Source organism: Rhinoraja longicauda, chromosome 16 (genome assembly GCF_053455715.1).
Source record: "Rhinoraja longicauda isolate Sanriku21f chromosome 16, sRhiLon1.1, whole genome shotgun sequence".
Taxonomy (NCBI): Eukaryota; Metazoa; Chordata; class Chondrichthyes; order Rajiformes; family Arhynchobatidae; genus Rhinoraja; species Rhinoraja longicauda.
The window spans coordinates 5,320,767-5,335,718 of record NC_135968.1 but is presented as its reverse complement, the minus strand read 5'-3'; the positions used below and the strand labels follow the sequence as shown (position 1 = coordinate 5,335,718).

The 14,952-nt window shown below is 45.1% G+C and overlaps 2 protein-coding genes across 4 annotated transcripts in view; one reads left to right on the top strand and one right to left on the bottom strand.

The window, feature by feature from the left end:
* Positions 1-14,952, top strand: part of LOC144601114 (uncharacterized) — a 552,083-nt gene that overhangs the window by 48,038 nt on the left and 489,093 nt on the right. The gene's annotated exons all lie outside the window — the stretch shown is intronic.
* On the bottom strand, positions 3,012-13,729 carry LOC144601099 (uncharacterized). Of its 3 annotated transcripts, none has more exons than XM_078413036.1 (3): positions 13,387-13,729; positions 5,184-5,349; positions 3,012-5,076 (listed from the first exon to the last, which is right to left on the bottom strand). In XM_078413036.1, exons 2-3 carry the CDS (start codon positions 5,226-5,228, stop codon positions 3,676-3,678), a joined length of 1,446 nt encoding a protein of 481 aa, XP_078269162.1. In that variant the 5' UTR covers positions 5,229-5,349; positions 13,387-13,729; the 3' UTR covers positions 3,012-3,675. The 3 variants fall into 3 exon arrangements, with proteins under 3 accessions (XP_078269162.1, XP_078269163.1, XP_078269164.1); XM_078413037.1 differs by having other exon boundaries at positions 13,542-13,729; XM_078413038.1 differs by lacking the exon at positions 13,387-13,729 and adding an exon at positions 13,046-13,171.

The following is a 14,952-nucleotide window of genomic DNA, read 5'->3' as shown; positions in this document are numbered from 1 at the left end:
GGCCACAGTTTAAGAATAAGGGGTAGGCCATTTAGAACGGAGATGAGGAAGAACCTTTTCAGTCAGAGAGTGGTGAAGGTGTGGAATTCTCTGCCTCAGAAGGCAGTGGAGGCCAGTTCGTTGGATGCATTCAAGAGAGAGCTGGATAGAGCTCTTAAGGATAGCGGAGTGAGGGGGTATGGGGAGAAGGCAGGAACGGGGTACTGATTGAGAGTGATCAGCCATGATCGCATTGAGTGGCGGTGCTGGCTGGCTGAATGGCCTACTCCTGCACCTATTGTCTATTGTCTATTGCTGAAAGGGGTTGATTGGGTGGAAGCTGAGAAGTTATTGCCCCCTAGACCTCAGGATTGAAGTTTCAGAATAAGGGGATTACAAATTTACGATGTAGATGAGGAATTTCTTCTCTGAAATTCTCAACTACGGGAACTTGTAGAAGTGGATTCATCGTATACATTCAAGGTTGACAAATATTTGAGCTGCTTGGGAGGGAAGCTATGGTCAATGTTGGACCCATTCAGATCTAATTAAAAGGCAGAACAGGAGGCTGGGCGATGAAACGTCACCCCACTACTATTTCTGCCCTAAAGTTAAGAATCTCAGGGGGAATGAAAGCATGTTTGTGTTGCACTATGAAGCACAGACTGATCCATGCTAGGAAATCCAGTTCTTCAGCATATGAGCGAGAGCTGTGGAATTGGCAATATTAATGAGATACATCCTCCGGAAAAAGGAAGTACAACACCCCTCTACATCCTGATCCCCCCCCCCCCATCCTCCACTGTAATCAATAATGGTATTCAACAGACATTTCTTTAATTTCCTCCACTGATTGACCACAAGGACAATCCCATTCCTGGGGTTGATCTATCATTTTAAGTACTTTCAATGAGTTGCTCTTTGTGCCAAAGTTCCCTGCACTTCCAATAGCACTGTAATGCACCAGAGCAAGAGCAATCAATGATCTCTTTGCATTTGAAAAGGAAGCAGCTTTAATGGTTTCGATATCCATTGCTATATGTGTTTGTTATATTGAAGGCAGAGCTATAATCAATAAATAGGAGTCTGTTGTAAGTATCCTTGTTATCTAGATGTTCTAGAAATGACTGCAGGGTCAGGGAGATGATTCCTGCTCTGAGCTTGCTGTGATGGTGGACAAACTGCCCAGGATCAAGGTCTGGGAGGCTGGAGTTGAGGTGTGCCATCACCAATTACTCAAAGTGCATGGTGGTCATTAAGGCTTGCTACCTTGCCTTATTTTACATCTCTTCCCAGATGATTTTCAATTTACTATTCCCATTTCTGTCTATTTTTAGTCATGCTTTGGTCGTTTCCAAAATGTTCTCAATCTTCTGGCCAATGATCTTTGCAACATTCTGTGCTTTTTCCTTTGATTCCGATACCATTTTCCAATTCCTTATTTGTATATTGTATTGATTTAGTCAGCATTACTTCTCAGAAGAATACATCTTTGTTGAGAATAATGAAGTGAAGCCTTAGATCTTGGTTTTTAATCTATTTCCCAGTGTACTTTAGCCTATGCCGCTTTCCTACTCTTACAAATGGCTTTATTTAATTTTAAAACATTGATTTCTCACCATCAAACTGATTATGCAATTTTATCATGTTTTAATAGAATTCTCAGAGCACCCTTTATTATGAGATCATTTATTTTCCAATCTCATTCTACTTGATGAAACCAGATGAGCTCTCTGCTGTAGGAAAAAAAACCCAGCAGATGCTGGTTTAAATCGAATGTAGACACAAAATGCTGGAGCAACTCAGCGGGTCAGGCAGCATCTCAGGAGAGAAGGAATGGGTGACGTTTCGGGTCGGGTCCCTTCTTCAGACTGAGGTTCTCTGGTTACATCCAAAATATATTAGTTGCAAAAGTTTCCCAGATACAGTAAACCCTCGCAATAATGCCGTCCGTTATTTCCCATTGTCCGCTATAACCAAGTGAGCAGGGAAAAGTTTAACCCAAGACCAGGAAAGTAGAAATGCGGCATTGTGGGCGGGGGGGGGTTGCTAAACAAATGAGAATTCAAGGGACAGTGTACCTCTGAGACCCCGGCGCCACACACGATGCGCCAGTTCTGGTATTGATGCCAACTTCATGTTGCTCGTCAACTCTGCTCCCGCAAGCGTAAGCTTCCACCATGTGGCACCAGCACGTTGTGTAACTGGTGGAAGTTTGTGTGGGGGGGGGGGGGGGGGGGCGCTATAACCAAAATGCAGGTACGTTTTTGTAAAGGTTTCCTGTAAACTCTATCAACTTGTCCTGAAGTCTACTTTGTCATTTTGTGTTCTCCAATGTAAATGAAGATAAAGTCACCATTATAACTGCAGCATCTCTCCTGTATGCCTACAAAAGATCTTCCTGTATAGTTTTCCACAGTATAGCAACTATCAGGAGGCCTACAGAATACTCCCACCTGTGGCTTCTTTGTTCTCGTTTACATCTCTATTGAACCTGATTCTGCATCTGAATTAAGAGTTTCACTCATTTCTCATTACTGCATCAACCACCTATCTACCCCACCTCCATTTCCTCCCTCTCTGTCCTTCTGAACTGAGTGTCCAGTTTGGAAGTCTGGTGTTAGGCATGCAAAATGACATGGCCAAAGTCAACCGAGAGTAACGAGCTGTGGATTTGTCTTACTTATCCTTGCAGTAAATTTGGAGGACTTTGCAGAGACAGTATCGGCGATACCTTTCCAGTGCCTTAAGTAGCCAGCTGTTGTAGTCAAGGTTTAAGAAGCATACAGGAACATTGGGAACAGTATTGCCGAGTGCACCTGTGGTATACCGTAGAAGGAAATTACTGGAGAGAGAAATATTCAAGTATTTTACAGAACAAAAAAATATCCTAAAACAATAACAAAATACAACAGTGTCACACATCCAAAATAAAAACAGAAAATGCAACAAATATCTAGTCAAGTAGCAAATATGGAGTAAGAATCAGACTTTATTCAGAACAAAGGAACTAATCTCCCATTCGACGTCTTTACTCAAAAGGAGATACACACGTCCATCACATATCTGTAATCTTTCATCATTGGGAGCATTATAGTACCTCTCCAAAGCATTCTCACTCATCCTAAAATGTATATCAGCATAACTGTGTACAAAATTCCTACTGGGCCAAAATAACATCTAATATTGGTTTGCTGTCTACATTTTTATTTACATCTTCTACTATCTTCTCCAGTTTTGTGCCACACTTCAATATATTGTCTATCTACACAGATACAAGGAATTATCTACAAACAGGTCTGCAGATCATCATTGTTATCTTCACATGGAAGACATAGGGCAGGTACATGGATAGGAAAGTTTTCGAGGGAAATAGGCCAAACATGGGCAAGTGGGCCAAGTGTAGATGGGAGATCTTGGTGGGCATGGCCAATCTGGAATGAATGGCCTGTTTCCATGCCATATGACCCTATGACGGTCACACAATCCTGCCAAATCGTCACAAAATAATTCATATAATTCGCAAAAGAGTCTTTTTCATAGATGAAACATAAACCTATAGCACAGATGAATGCCTTAAACTAATCTCCAATGTGGCAGTACGTTTTTGGCAATCTCAATTGTTCATCAACATTCCGATCATTGCAGAGGGTGGCTCTTGGACATTTCTTGTACATCTCAATGTTAGCCATAGCTTTAGGCTTCAACCTGTTGCACAACAGCACTACTGGCAGCGTCCAACCTTTCCAGTCTCTTATGAACTCGCTGGTGTTTCAATAGGTGTTGTGACTGAATGAATCCCTTCCCACAGACAGGGCAGATAAACGGTCTCTCACCGGTGTGAACTCGCTGATGTTTCATCAGGTTTGATGACTGAGTGAATCCTTTTCCACACACAATACAGGTGAAAGGCCTCTCCCCTGTATGAACTCGCTGGTGTGTCAGCAGCTGGGATGTCCAAGGGAAACCCTTCCCACAGACAGAACAGGTAAAAGGTCGTTCCCCTGTATGAACACGCCGGTGCTTCACTACTTCCTGTTTGCTTTTAAAGCTCCTCCCGCAGTCGGAACACTTATAAGGTCTGTATTCAGTGTGAACCAGATGGTGTTTTAGCAGGTTATTTCTTTGTGTGAATCCCTTCGCACATATGGGGCAGATAAATGCCTTCCCACCATTTTGACTGAGCTGGCTTCCCAAAAGGTTAGAATACTCGGTCAATTCCTTCTCCGGCGCTGCGTTGGTGAATGGTGTCTCCCCACTGTGAGGTTGTTGATGCGTCAAAGGATGGGGTGACTGAGCGTTTTTCTTCTCAGGCACAGAGACCATGTGTGGCCCCTTCCCAGTGTGGGTGCACTGTTGCCTCTCAGGGTGGGGATCCTGAACAAGTTCTTGCCCAGACACAGAGCAGGTGATTGTCCTCTCCAGAGCTGGGCTGTCTTCGTTACTGCACCTATTTTCATTGTAAAAGCAACCAAGTGGTCTCTCATCATCGTGCAAGAGTTGGTGCCTGATCAGTATCTCACAGCTATTAAAGCTCTTCCCACAATCAGGACATATGAACAGACTCTCCTCGCTGTGTGTTAACTGGTGGGCTTGGAGGGCAGATAAGTGAGAGAATTCCTTCTCACACAGGAAACAGGTGAACAGCTTCTCCCCAGTCTGTGCGCACTGGTGCCTTAGAAGGTGGAATGATAGAGCAAATCCCTTCCCACAGAAGGAGCAGATAAATGGCTTCTCCCCAGTGTGAACTCGCTGGTGAGTCAGAAGGTGCTCTGACTTAGTGAATCTGTCCCCACAGATAGAGCAGATGAATAGGTTCTCCCCAGTGTGAGTGTGCTGGTGTTTTATCAAATGATTCCTGCTTCTAAAGCTCTTCTCACAAGCAGGGCATTTGAAAGGCCTTTTATCAGTGTAAGTAAGTTTGTGATTGCTGAGTTGGGACAAGTGAGTTAACCCCTTTCCAAACTCAGAGCGTGTGAACAGTTTCTCTGCGGTATGACCGTGCAAGTGAATTTCCAGCTGCGATGGGTAACCAAATCCCTTGCCACAGTCCTCACATTTCCACGGATTCTCCATGATGCAGATGTTCATGTGTCTCTGCAGATTGGATGATCAGTTAAACCTCAATCACATAAGCATGAGAATGGTCAAATTCAGCGCACCCTGGCACACCTACAGTCAGGTATGCAGGTCTTAGCACTCACCAAGCCAAACTGATGTTTGAAATTTTCTATGACTGAAAGAAGCATTTACATTTCTCCCTCCACGTTCAGAGAACAAGATTATTCAGGTCTTGATGAGTTGTGATTCATTCAGATCTATAAGTTAACTTTGCGTTCTCCCACTTCCAAACATTCCCCTTTCAATATCCTGTAAAGAGATTTTACAATAATTACAATAGATGCAAAACACAAAATCAAAACAGACTGCAGTAGTTGTTTATTGAACATTCCTTCCTATTGTCTGGAATTTGTCTCCCAATCACACATACTGCCCTTTTTTTCCCAGAGCTGAAATCCAAACTAATAAACTATCTCAAAAGTTTCCTTTATGTTATCTTTTCTTTCATCCTTGAGGGAGTTGACTCTGGATGGATTCTGCTCCGCATTAACTCACCTAAAAAGTTACAGTACTAGAGCAGGCTGTTTGCAAGGGTATTCGATATTCGGGAAGGATAAACAGGAGGAAGAGCAGGTGGGGTTGCATTGCGGGTTAAAGAGGAGATTAACACAAAAGCAAAGAGAAACATTAGCTTGGATGCTGTAGAATCATTATGGGTACAATTGCGAAATAGCCAAGGACAGAAAACGCTTGTTGGAGTTGTATACAGACCACCAAACAACAGTAGGGAGGTTGGGGATGGGGTCAAGCAGGAAATTAGGGGTGTGTAGCAAAGGTACAGCAGTTATCATGGGTAACTTTAATCTACATACACCGATCAGCCAAAATATTATGACCACTGACAGGTGAAATGAATAACATTGGTTATCTTGTTACAATGGCACCTGTCATGGGGTTGGATATATTAGGCAGCAAGTGAACAGTCAGTTCTTGAAGTTGATGTGTTGGATTCAGGAGAAATGGGTAGGAGTAAAGACCCGAGCGACTTTGACAAGGGCCAAATTGTTATGGCCAGACGACTGGGTCAGAGCATCTTTGAAATGGCAAGGCTTGTGGGGTGCTCCCAGTCAGCAGTGGTGAGTACCAACCGACGGTGGTCCGAGGAGGTACAAACCACAAACCGGCGACATGGTGTTGGGCGCCCAAGGCTCATCGATGCCTGAGAGCAATGAAAGGTATCCCGTCTGGTCCGAACTGACTGTGGGAAGACGACTAGCCGGTGGAGGGAGTGTGATGCTCTGGGCAATGTTCTGGGAAACCCTGGGCCCGGCCATTCATGTGGACGATAAATGACACATGTCACCTACCTAAACATCTTTGCAGACCAGGTACACCCCTTCATGGCAATGGTAATCCCTGATGGTATTTTCAGCAGAATAATGCGCCCTGCCACACTGCACACATTGTTCGGGAATGGTTTGAGTAACATGATGAAGTGTGCACAGTGTTGCCCTGGCCTCCAAATTCTCCAGATCTCAATCTGATTGAGCATCTGTGGGATGTGCTGGATCGATAAGTCCAATCCACGGTGGCTCCACCTCGCAACTTACAGGACTTGAAGGATCTGCTGCTAATCTTTTGGTGCCAGATACCACAGGACAACTTCAGGGGTCTTGTAGAGTCTATGCCTCGGTGGGTCAGTGCTGTTTTGGCAGCACATGGAGGACCAACAGCATATTAGGCAGGTGGTCACAATGTTTTGACTGATCGGTGTATAGGTTGGGCCAACCAAATTGGTAGCAGTGCTGAGGAAGAGGGTTTCCTAGAATGCATAAGGGATGTTTTTTTAAACCAATATGAAGAAGAACTGACTAGAGAGCAGGCCATCCTAGACTGGGTATTGTGTAATGTGGAAGGATTAGTTAGCGATCTTGTTGTACAAAGCCCCTTGGGCAACAGTGACCATAATATGGTGGAATTCTGCAGTTGTTTGGAAAGTGACATGGTTATTCAGTGACAAGGGTCCTGAATTTAAAGAAAGGAGACCTTGAAGGTATGAGACGGGAATTGGCTAGGATAGACTGGCAAATTATACTTAAAGGGTTTACGGTGGAGATGCAATGGCAAAGATTTAAAGACCGCATGGATGAACTGCAAAAATTGTTCATCCCTGTCTGGCGAAAAAATAAAACGGGGAAGGCAGCTCAACCGTGGCTAATGAGGGAAATCAAGGATAGTGTTAAATCCAAGGAAAAGGCATATGAATTGGCCAGAGGAAGCAGCAAACCCGAGGACTGGGAGAAATTTAGAACTCAACAGAGGAGAACAAAGGGGTTTATGAAGAGGCAGACAAAAGAGCATGAAAGAAAGCTTGCGGGGAATATAAAAACTGACTCTAAAAGCTTCTTTAGATATGTAAAAAGGAAAACATTAGTAAAGATAAATGTAGGTCCCTTACAATCAGAGACAGGTGAAATTATAATGGGAAACAAAGAAATGGCAGAACAGTTAAACAAGTTAAACAAGTACTTTGGTTCCGTCTTCACTAAGGAAGACACAAACAATCTCACATAAATACTAGTGGACCGAGGATCTAGTGGGAGGGATGAACTGAAGCAAATCCACATTAGTCAGGAAATGGTATTAGGTAAACTGTTGAGACAGAAGGTAGATAAATCCCCAGGGCCTGATGGTCTGCAGCCCAGAGCACTCAAGGAGGTGGTCTCAGAAATTGTCGATGCATTGGTGATCATTTTCCAATGTTCTCTTGACTCTGGATCAGTTCCTGTGGAACCAATGTAACTGCACGTTTTAAGAAAGGAAGGAGAGGGAAAACGGGGAATTATAGACCAGTTAGCCTTACATCGGGAGTGGGGAAGATGCTTGAGTCGATTGTTAAACATGTTATAGCACCACATTTGGAAAGCAGTGACAGGGTCGGTCAAGGTCAGCATGGATTTATGAAGGGGACATCATGGTTGACTAACCTTCTGGAATTTTTTGAGAATGTAACAAGTAGAATGGATAAGGGACAGCCAGTGGATGTGGTATGTCTGGACTTTCACAAAGCCTTTGACAAGGTCTCACACAAGAGATTAGTGTGCAAAATTAGAGGACATGGTTTTGGGGATAGGGTATTGATATGGATAGAGAACTGGTTGGCAGACAGGAAGCAAAGAGTAGGAATTAACGGGTCCTTTTCAGAATTGCAGGCAATGACTGGTGGGGTGCCGCAAGTCTCGGTGCTGCGACCCGTTATTTACAATATATATTAACGATTTAGACGAGGGAATTAAATGTGACAACTGGGTGGCAGTGTGAGCTGCGATGAGGATGCTATGAGGCTGTAGGGTGACTTGGATAGGTTGGGTGAGTGGGCAGATGCATGGCAGATGGAATATAATGTGGATAAATGTGAGGTTATCCACTTTGGTTGCAAGAACAGGAAGGCAGATTATTATCTGAATGCTATCAGATTAGAAAAGGGGAGATGCAACAAGACCTGGGTGTGCTTGTACATCAGTCACTGAAAGTAAGCATGCAGATACAGCAGGAAATGAAGAAAGCTACTGGCATGTTGGTCTTCATTGCTAGAGGATTTGAGTTTAGGAGCAAGAAGGACCTACTGCAATTGTTCAGGGCCCTGGTGAAACCGCATCTGGAGAATTGTGTGCAATCCTAATTTGAGGAAGGACATTATTGCTATGGAGGGAGTGCAGTGTAGGTTCACCTGATTAATTCCCGGGATGGCGGGACTGACATATGATGAAAGAATGGGGCGACTGGGCTGGGCTGGGACAGAAAATTATAAAGGGAATTGGACACGCTAGATGCAAGAAACATGTTCCCGATGTTGGGGGAGTCCCGAAACAGGGGCCACAGCTTAAAAATAAAGGGTAGGCCATTTAGAACTGAGATGAGGACAAACTTTTTCACAGATAGAGTTGTGAATTTGCAGAATTCTCTGCCTCAGAAGGCAGTGGAGGCCGTTTCACTGGATGCATTCAAGAGAGTTAGATGGAGCTCTTCGGGCTAGCGGAATCATGGGGAGAAGGCAGGAATGGAGTACTGATTGGGGAAGATCAGCCATGATCACATTGAATGGTGGTGCTGGCTCGAAGGGCCAAATGACATACTCTTGCACCTATTTTTGTATGTTCTATGTTTCTATTTCTGTGCCGAACATGATACCAAGTAAAACTAACCTCCTCTGTCTGCAAGTGACCCATATACCTCCATTCCCTGCATATCCATGTGCCTATATAAAAGACTCTTGAACTCCATTAATGTATCTGCCTCCACCGCCACACCTCACGGCTCATTCTAGGCAACCACCACCCTCTGTGTAAGAAAAACTGCCCTGCACATCTTTAAACTTTGCCCCCTTAACTTAAAACCTTTGACATTTCCATTCTGCCAAAATGGTTGCACTATTATCACAATGACATATATTTCAATCAGGTCTCCACTCAAGCTCTGATGTTCCAGGGAAAAAATAGATTTTTAAGCAAATGCTCCAGGTGAAGAAGGGAGAATTATTAGAGGGAGTTTGTGAATGTAATTCTTCATCAAGTCGTGGTGGGAATCTGGAAGGCAATGCCCAGGTACTGAAAATTTAAGTAGTATTTCGATCATCTTTTGAAATGCTATGGCATTGAAGGCTACAGGCAGAGTGTTAGAACTTTGACATAGAATTGTCAGCTACACAATGGCCAACATGGACATATTGTCACAGATCCAATGTCTTGCCGATATGCCTTCACAACAGAATATGTTGTGTTGAAATGATTGAATAGATTAATTAGCCTGATACTTGGCGCATGTCTCTGGAAGAACCTGTCTCTTGGAAAGAAGGCAAGAGAAAGTGAGAAAATACAAATCCAGTCCCTCCCAAGACATTCCTTCTTCTTTTCTTGGAATCATGTAGCATGGAAACAAGCTTTTGAACCCAGTGAGCACTTGCCAATGAACCACGACCGATTGATACTAATCCTATATTTTATTTTTCCTCACAGCATCCTCAGATTCCACCACTCACCTTCACACTTTAGAACAATTTAGTGGCTCATGAACCTACTAATCCACGCTTATTTTTTGGACATGGGAGGACACCAGAACATCGGGAAGAATCCCATGCATTCACTAGGAGAACATGCAAACTCCACACAGGCAGGACGTCAGGTCATGATTGAACTGGAGCTGAGGCAACATCACCACCAATGGTGTCGCCGCGCCGCCTTCTACTTACCCAAATGCTGATTCTAATCCACAGATTAATTTAGTTTAATTTGGAGACATAGCATGGAAAACACCAACATCGACCCACCGAGTCCATGTCGATCATCGATCATTCGTTCACAGCAGTTCTGTGCAAGAATCCACTTACTCATGCACTCCCTACAATTGCTAGGGGCAATTTACAGAGGCTATTCTCTATTCCATTCCCTCCCCTGGTCTCCTCCATGGTGAAAACCACCAAACAAAAATTTAGAAGGATGAGAGGGGATCTTATCGAAACATATAAGATTATTAAGGGGTTGGACACGTTAGAGGCAGGAAACATGTTCCTAATGTTGGGGGAGTCCAGAACCAGGGCCACAGATTAAGAATAAGGGGTAGGCCATTTAGAACGGAGATGAGGAAAACCTTTTTCAGTCAGAGAGTTGTAAATCTGAGGAATTCTCTGCCTCAGAAGGCAGTGGAGGCCAATTCTCTGAATGCACTCAAGAGAGAGCGAGATAGAGCTCTTAAGGATAGCGGAGTCAGGGGGTATAGGGAGAAGGCAGGAACGGGGTACTGATTGAGAATGATCAGCCACGATCACATTGAATGGTGGTGCTGGCTCGAAGGGCAGAATGGCCTCCTCCTGCACCTATTGTCTATTGTCTATTTCAACACAACATATTCTGACATAGAAGCTTGTCTCCAAGACATAGGATTCCGTGACCATAGCACAGAAATAATTCTTCGGACACCATGTCCATGTTGGCCATTGAGTAGCTAACAATGTTGGTCAAACATTCTAACACTCTCCCCGTAGCCTTCAATGCCACAGCATTTCAGAAGATGATCGAAATCTACATATTACTGAAAGTCTCATCTTCTATATATATGTGTGTATGTATATATGTATCTATGTATGTTCCCAAAATACAGCCAAAACGGTACACAATAGTGCACCAAATTCATGGGCACTTTACTCACCATTCGCCTGCGGTGTACAGTATCAAGTTTTGTTATATTTTAAAAGTAATTCACTTTCTAAACTTTAGTAACTTTATAGTGCAGTGCACTCCCACTTGCTGGGCTCTGCAGTTCCACCTGCGCAGTTGGGGGAGGGTTGCCAGGCCCAGTATCTACCCGTGCGCAGTTGGGGGAGGGTTGCCGGGTCTGGCGGCAGCGCGCCTGCGCAGCAGCGCCATGAGGACGGGTGCCTGTCCCGGCATGCCCCGCGCCTGACCTTCCTCCCGTGCTGCAGCACGGCGGCATAGAGAAGGTCAAAGAAGATGGCCGCCGGCAGGGTGAATGTGGGGCAGTGCCTTGCGGCCGCTCTCCTGCTGCTGACCGCCGCGATAGCTGCCCAGGGCCAGGGTGAGTGACTCCCTCTCCCCTTTCCTATCTCCCCTCGCCTGCCCCCGGCCCCGGGACTGTCACAACGGGAATCCAACGGGTCCACAGGTCGTATTTCGTTCAAATTGTTGCGGTATCGTGTACCGTTTTGGCTGATTTTTGCCCAACCAACTCATTGGATGAGAGGGGATCTTCTCGGGACCTATAAAATTATAAAAGGACTGGAGAAACTAGATGCAGGAAAAATGTTCCCAATGTTGGGGGAGTCCAAGAATAAGAATAAAGTCTAAGAATAAAGGGGAGGCCATTTACAACTGAGATGAGAAGAAACCTTTTCACCCATAGAGTTGTGAATTTGTGGAATTCACTGCCACAGAAGGCATTGGGGGCCAATTCACTGGATGAATTTAAAGGAGAGTTAGAGAGAGGCTAGTGGAATTAAGGGATATGGGGAGAAGGTGGCACAGGTTACTGATTGTGGATTATCAGCCATTATCACAATGAATGAAGGTGCTGGCTTGAAGGGCCAAATGGCCTCCTCCTGCACCTGTTTTTTGTGTTTCTATGTTCTATGTATCAAGCGCTTTTGATCGCAATATGCGCATTAATTTATTTCAACAAAGAAACTGACAAATTACTAAAGAAACTTTAGTATCTTGTCAGTTTCTTTGTTGAAATAAATTAATGCGCATATTGCAATCAAAAGCGCTTGACACATAGAAAGATACATACAAAGAAACTTTAGTAACAACAGAACTCAACGGTTCCACGGGTCGTCTAGTACTACTTAAATTTTCACTACCCCAAGTAGTGCTTTCCAGATTCGAACCACTACTTGATGAAAAATTACTTCCACAAACTCCCTCCAGTAATTCTACTTTCTTCACCTGGAACATTTTTGTAAAAATTACTCTTGCTTTCCTGGAACGTCAGAGGATGAGTGGAGATCTGTTAGAATATATGTATATTTCGAATGGAACCCTTTTGCCAGGATAGAAATTAGCTTACAAACTCGAACGTGTTTGGGATGTGGGTGGGAAAGTGGAGCCCTCGGTGGAAACCCACGCGATGACAGGAGAAGGTGCAAACTCCACACAGAACATACCCGAGGTCAGGATCGTACCCGGGTGTCCGGCGCTGTGAGGCAGCGGCTTAACCAGCTGCACCATGCTCCTAGAAACATAGACATAGAAAATAGGTGCAGGAGGCCATTCGGCCCTTCGAGCCAGCACCGCCATTCATTGTGATCATGGCTGATCGTCCCCAATCAATAACCCATGCCTCCCTTCTCCCCATATCCCTTGATTCCACACTCGCCCCTAGAGCTCTATCTAACTCTCTCTTAAATCCATCCAGTGATTTGGCTTCCACTGCCCTCTGTGGCAGAGAATTCCACAAATTCACAACTGTCTGGGTGAAAAAGTTTTTTTCTCACCTCCTGCGGTAAACGGCGGCGCAACGGAGAGTTGCTGCCTTACAGCGAATGTAGCGCTGGAGCCCCGGGTTCGATCCTGATTACAGGTGCAGTCTTGACGGAGTTTGTACGTTCTCGCCTTGATCTGCGTGGGTTTTATCCGAGATCTTCGGTTTCCTCCCACACTCCAAAGACGTACAAGTTTGCAGGTTAATTGGCTTGGTAAATGTAAAAAATTGTCCCGAGTGGGTGTAGGATGGTGTTAAAAAATTGTCCCTAGTGGGTATAGGATACTTCCAGTATGGTCCCTAGTGGACTCTTCGGAAGTGATGACCACAAGATACAACAAAACAAGAACTCACCGCACGATCCCCGCATTTCTTCGCCACCAACTCTGTTCACTTCCACACCCACCTCAGACGCGTCAATCAGATCGAATCGTTCCTTCACCGCCCTTAGGTCCCGCCCCCTCTTTGTTCGATCGCCAAGGATCTAGCGCATGCGCGCTGCTGCTTACCCGTTTCCGCAGCAACAAGAGGCCGGTTAACCTATTGAGTCGAACGCAGGCCTGAGCACCGCACTGCAAGCGCTGCTCCTTTGCACCGATCCTCGATGCTTCCTTCATTCAGCGTCCGAGGTTCAAATCGAGAAAGCACCAGCTCCTCCCACGAACCCTCTGCTAGCCTGCGCGCAACCCGCTCCCTCAATGACACTTCCACTGCGCACGCGCGGGGGGAGGGGAGCAGGCAATTCCACGCATGCGTGCTCACCTCCTCCTGGTCGAATGAAAAGCACATCCTGTCGCGCGGGGTATTTCGGGCGATCGCTCCGCTGCAATCAGGACCAAAGATCACCGCGCCGCACACAATGATCCCCTTCGGCTCATCAATTCCACAATGAACTTATGCTTATCTATGCTAGTGCTCTCCTCGCCTTTTATATCCGTCCAAATGCTTTTGGAGATTGTGTTGCATCGGCGTCCACGACCTCATCTGGCTATTCGTTCCAGATACCCAGAAAAAAACACGTCTGAGGCCGCCTTCAAATTTTCCCCCTCTTAAATATGCGTTCTCTAGTTCTGCATTCCCCTGGCTGGGGAAAAAAAGACTATCAACCATATCCCTGCTCCTCGTGATTTTACAAATCTGCACACATTCACACCTTAACCCCCACGTTGCAATGGGAATGAACCCAGGCTACCAAATGTCTTCTAACTACAGCCTGCCATTACAGACAACAGAGTGCATTGATTTTCTGCACACTCCCTGTTGCTACCACATCTTCCCTGTAATGTTTCGGTACTCCAAATGAATTTGTGAATAGGATTTTCTTCGCAGTACGATTACTGGTGACCTCCTCTGGCAGCTTGTTCCATGCACCCACCACCCTTTGTGCGAAAACCTTGCCCCTCTGATTCCTATTAAATAGTTCCTCGTTCACCTTGAACCTATGTCCTCTGGTCCTCAATTCCCGTACGCTGCACAAAAGACTCTGTGCATCTACCTGATCTATTCCTCTCATGATTTTGTATACCTCTATAAGATCCCCCCTCGTCCTCCTGTGCCCCATGGAATAAAGAGCAAGCCTACTCAAACTCTCCTATAGATTACACCCTCTAGTCCTGGCAACATCCTCATTAATCTTTACTGAACCCTTTCAAGCTTGACAATATCTTTCCTCTAACAGGGTGCCCAAAACTGAACACAATATTCTAAAAGCGGTTTCATCAACATCTTATACAACTGCAACATGACCTCCCAACTTCCATACTCAGTACTCTGACTGATGAAGGCCAACGTGCCAAAAGCCTTTTTAACCACCGTATCTACGTGCAATACGACCTTCACAGAACCATGCACCAGTACTCCTAGATCCCTTTGTTCTACAACACTACCCAGAGGTCTACCATTTACTGTGTAGGTCCGGCT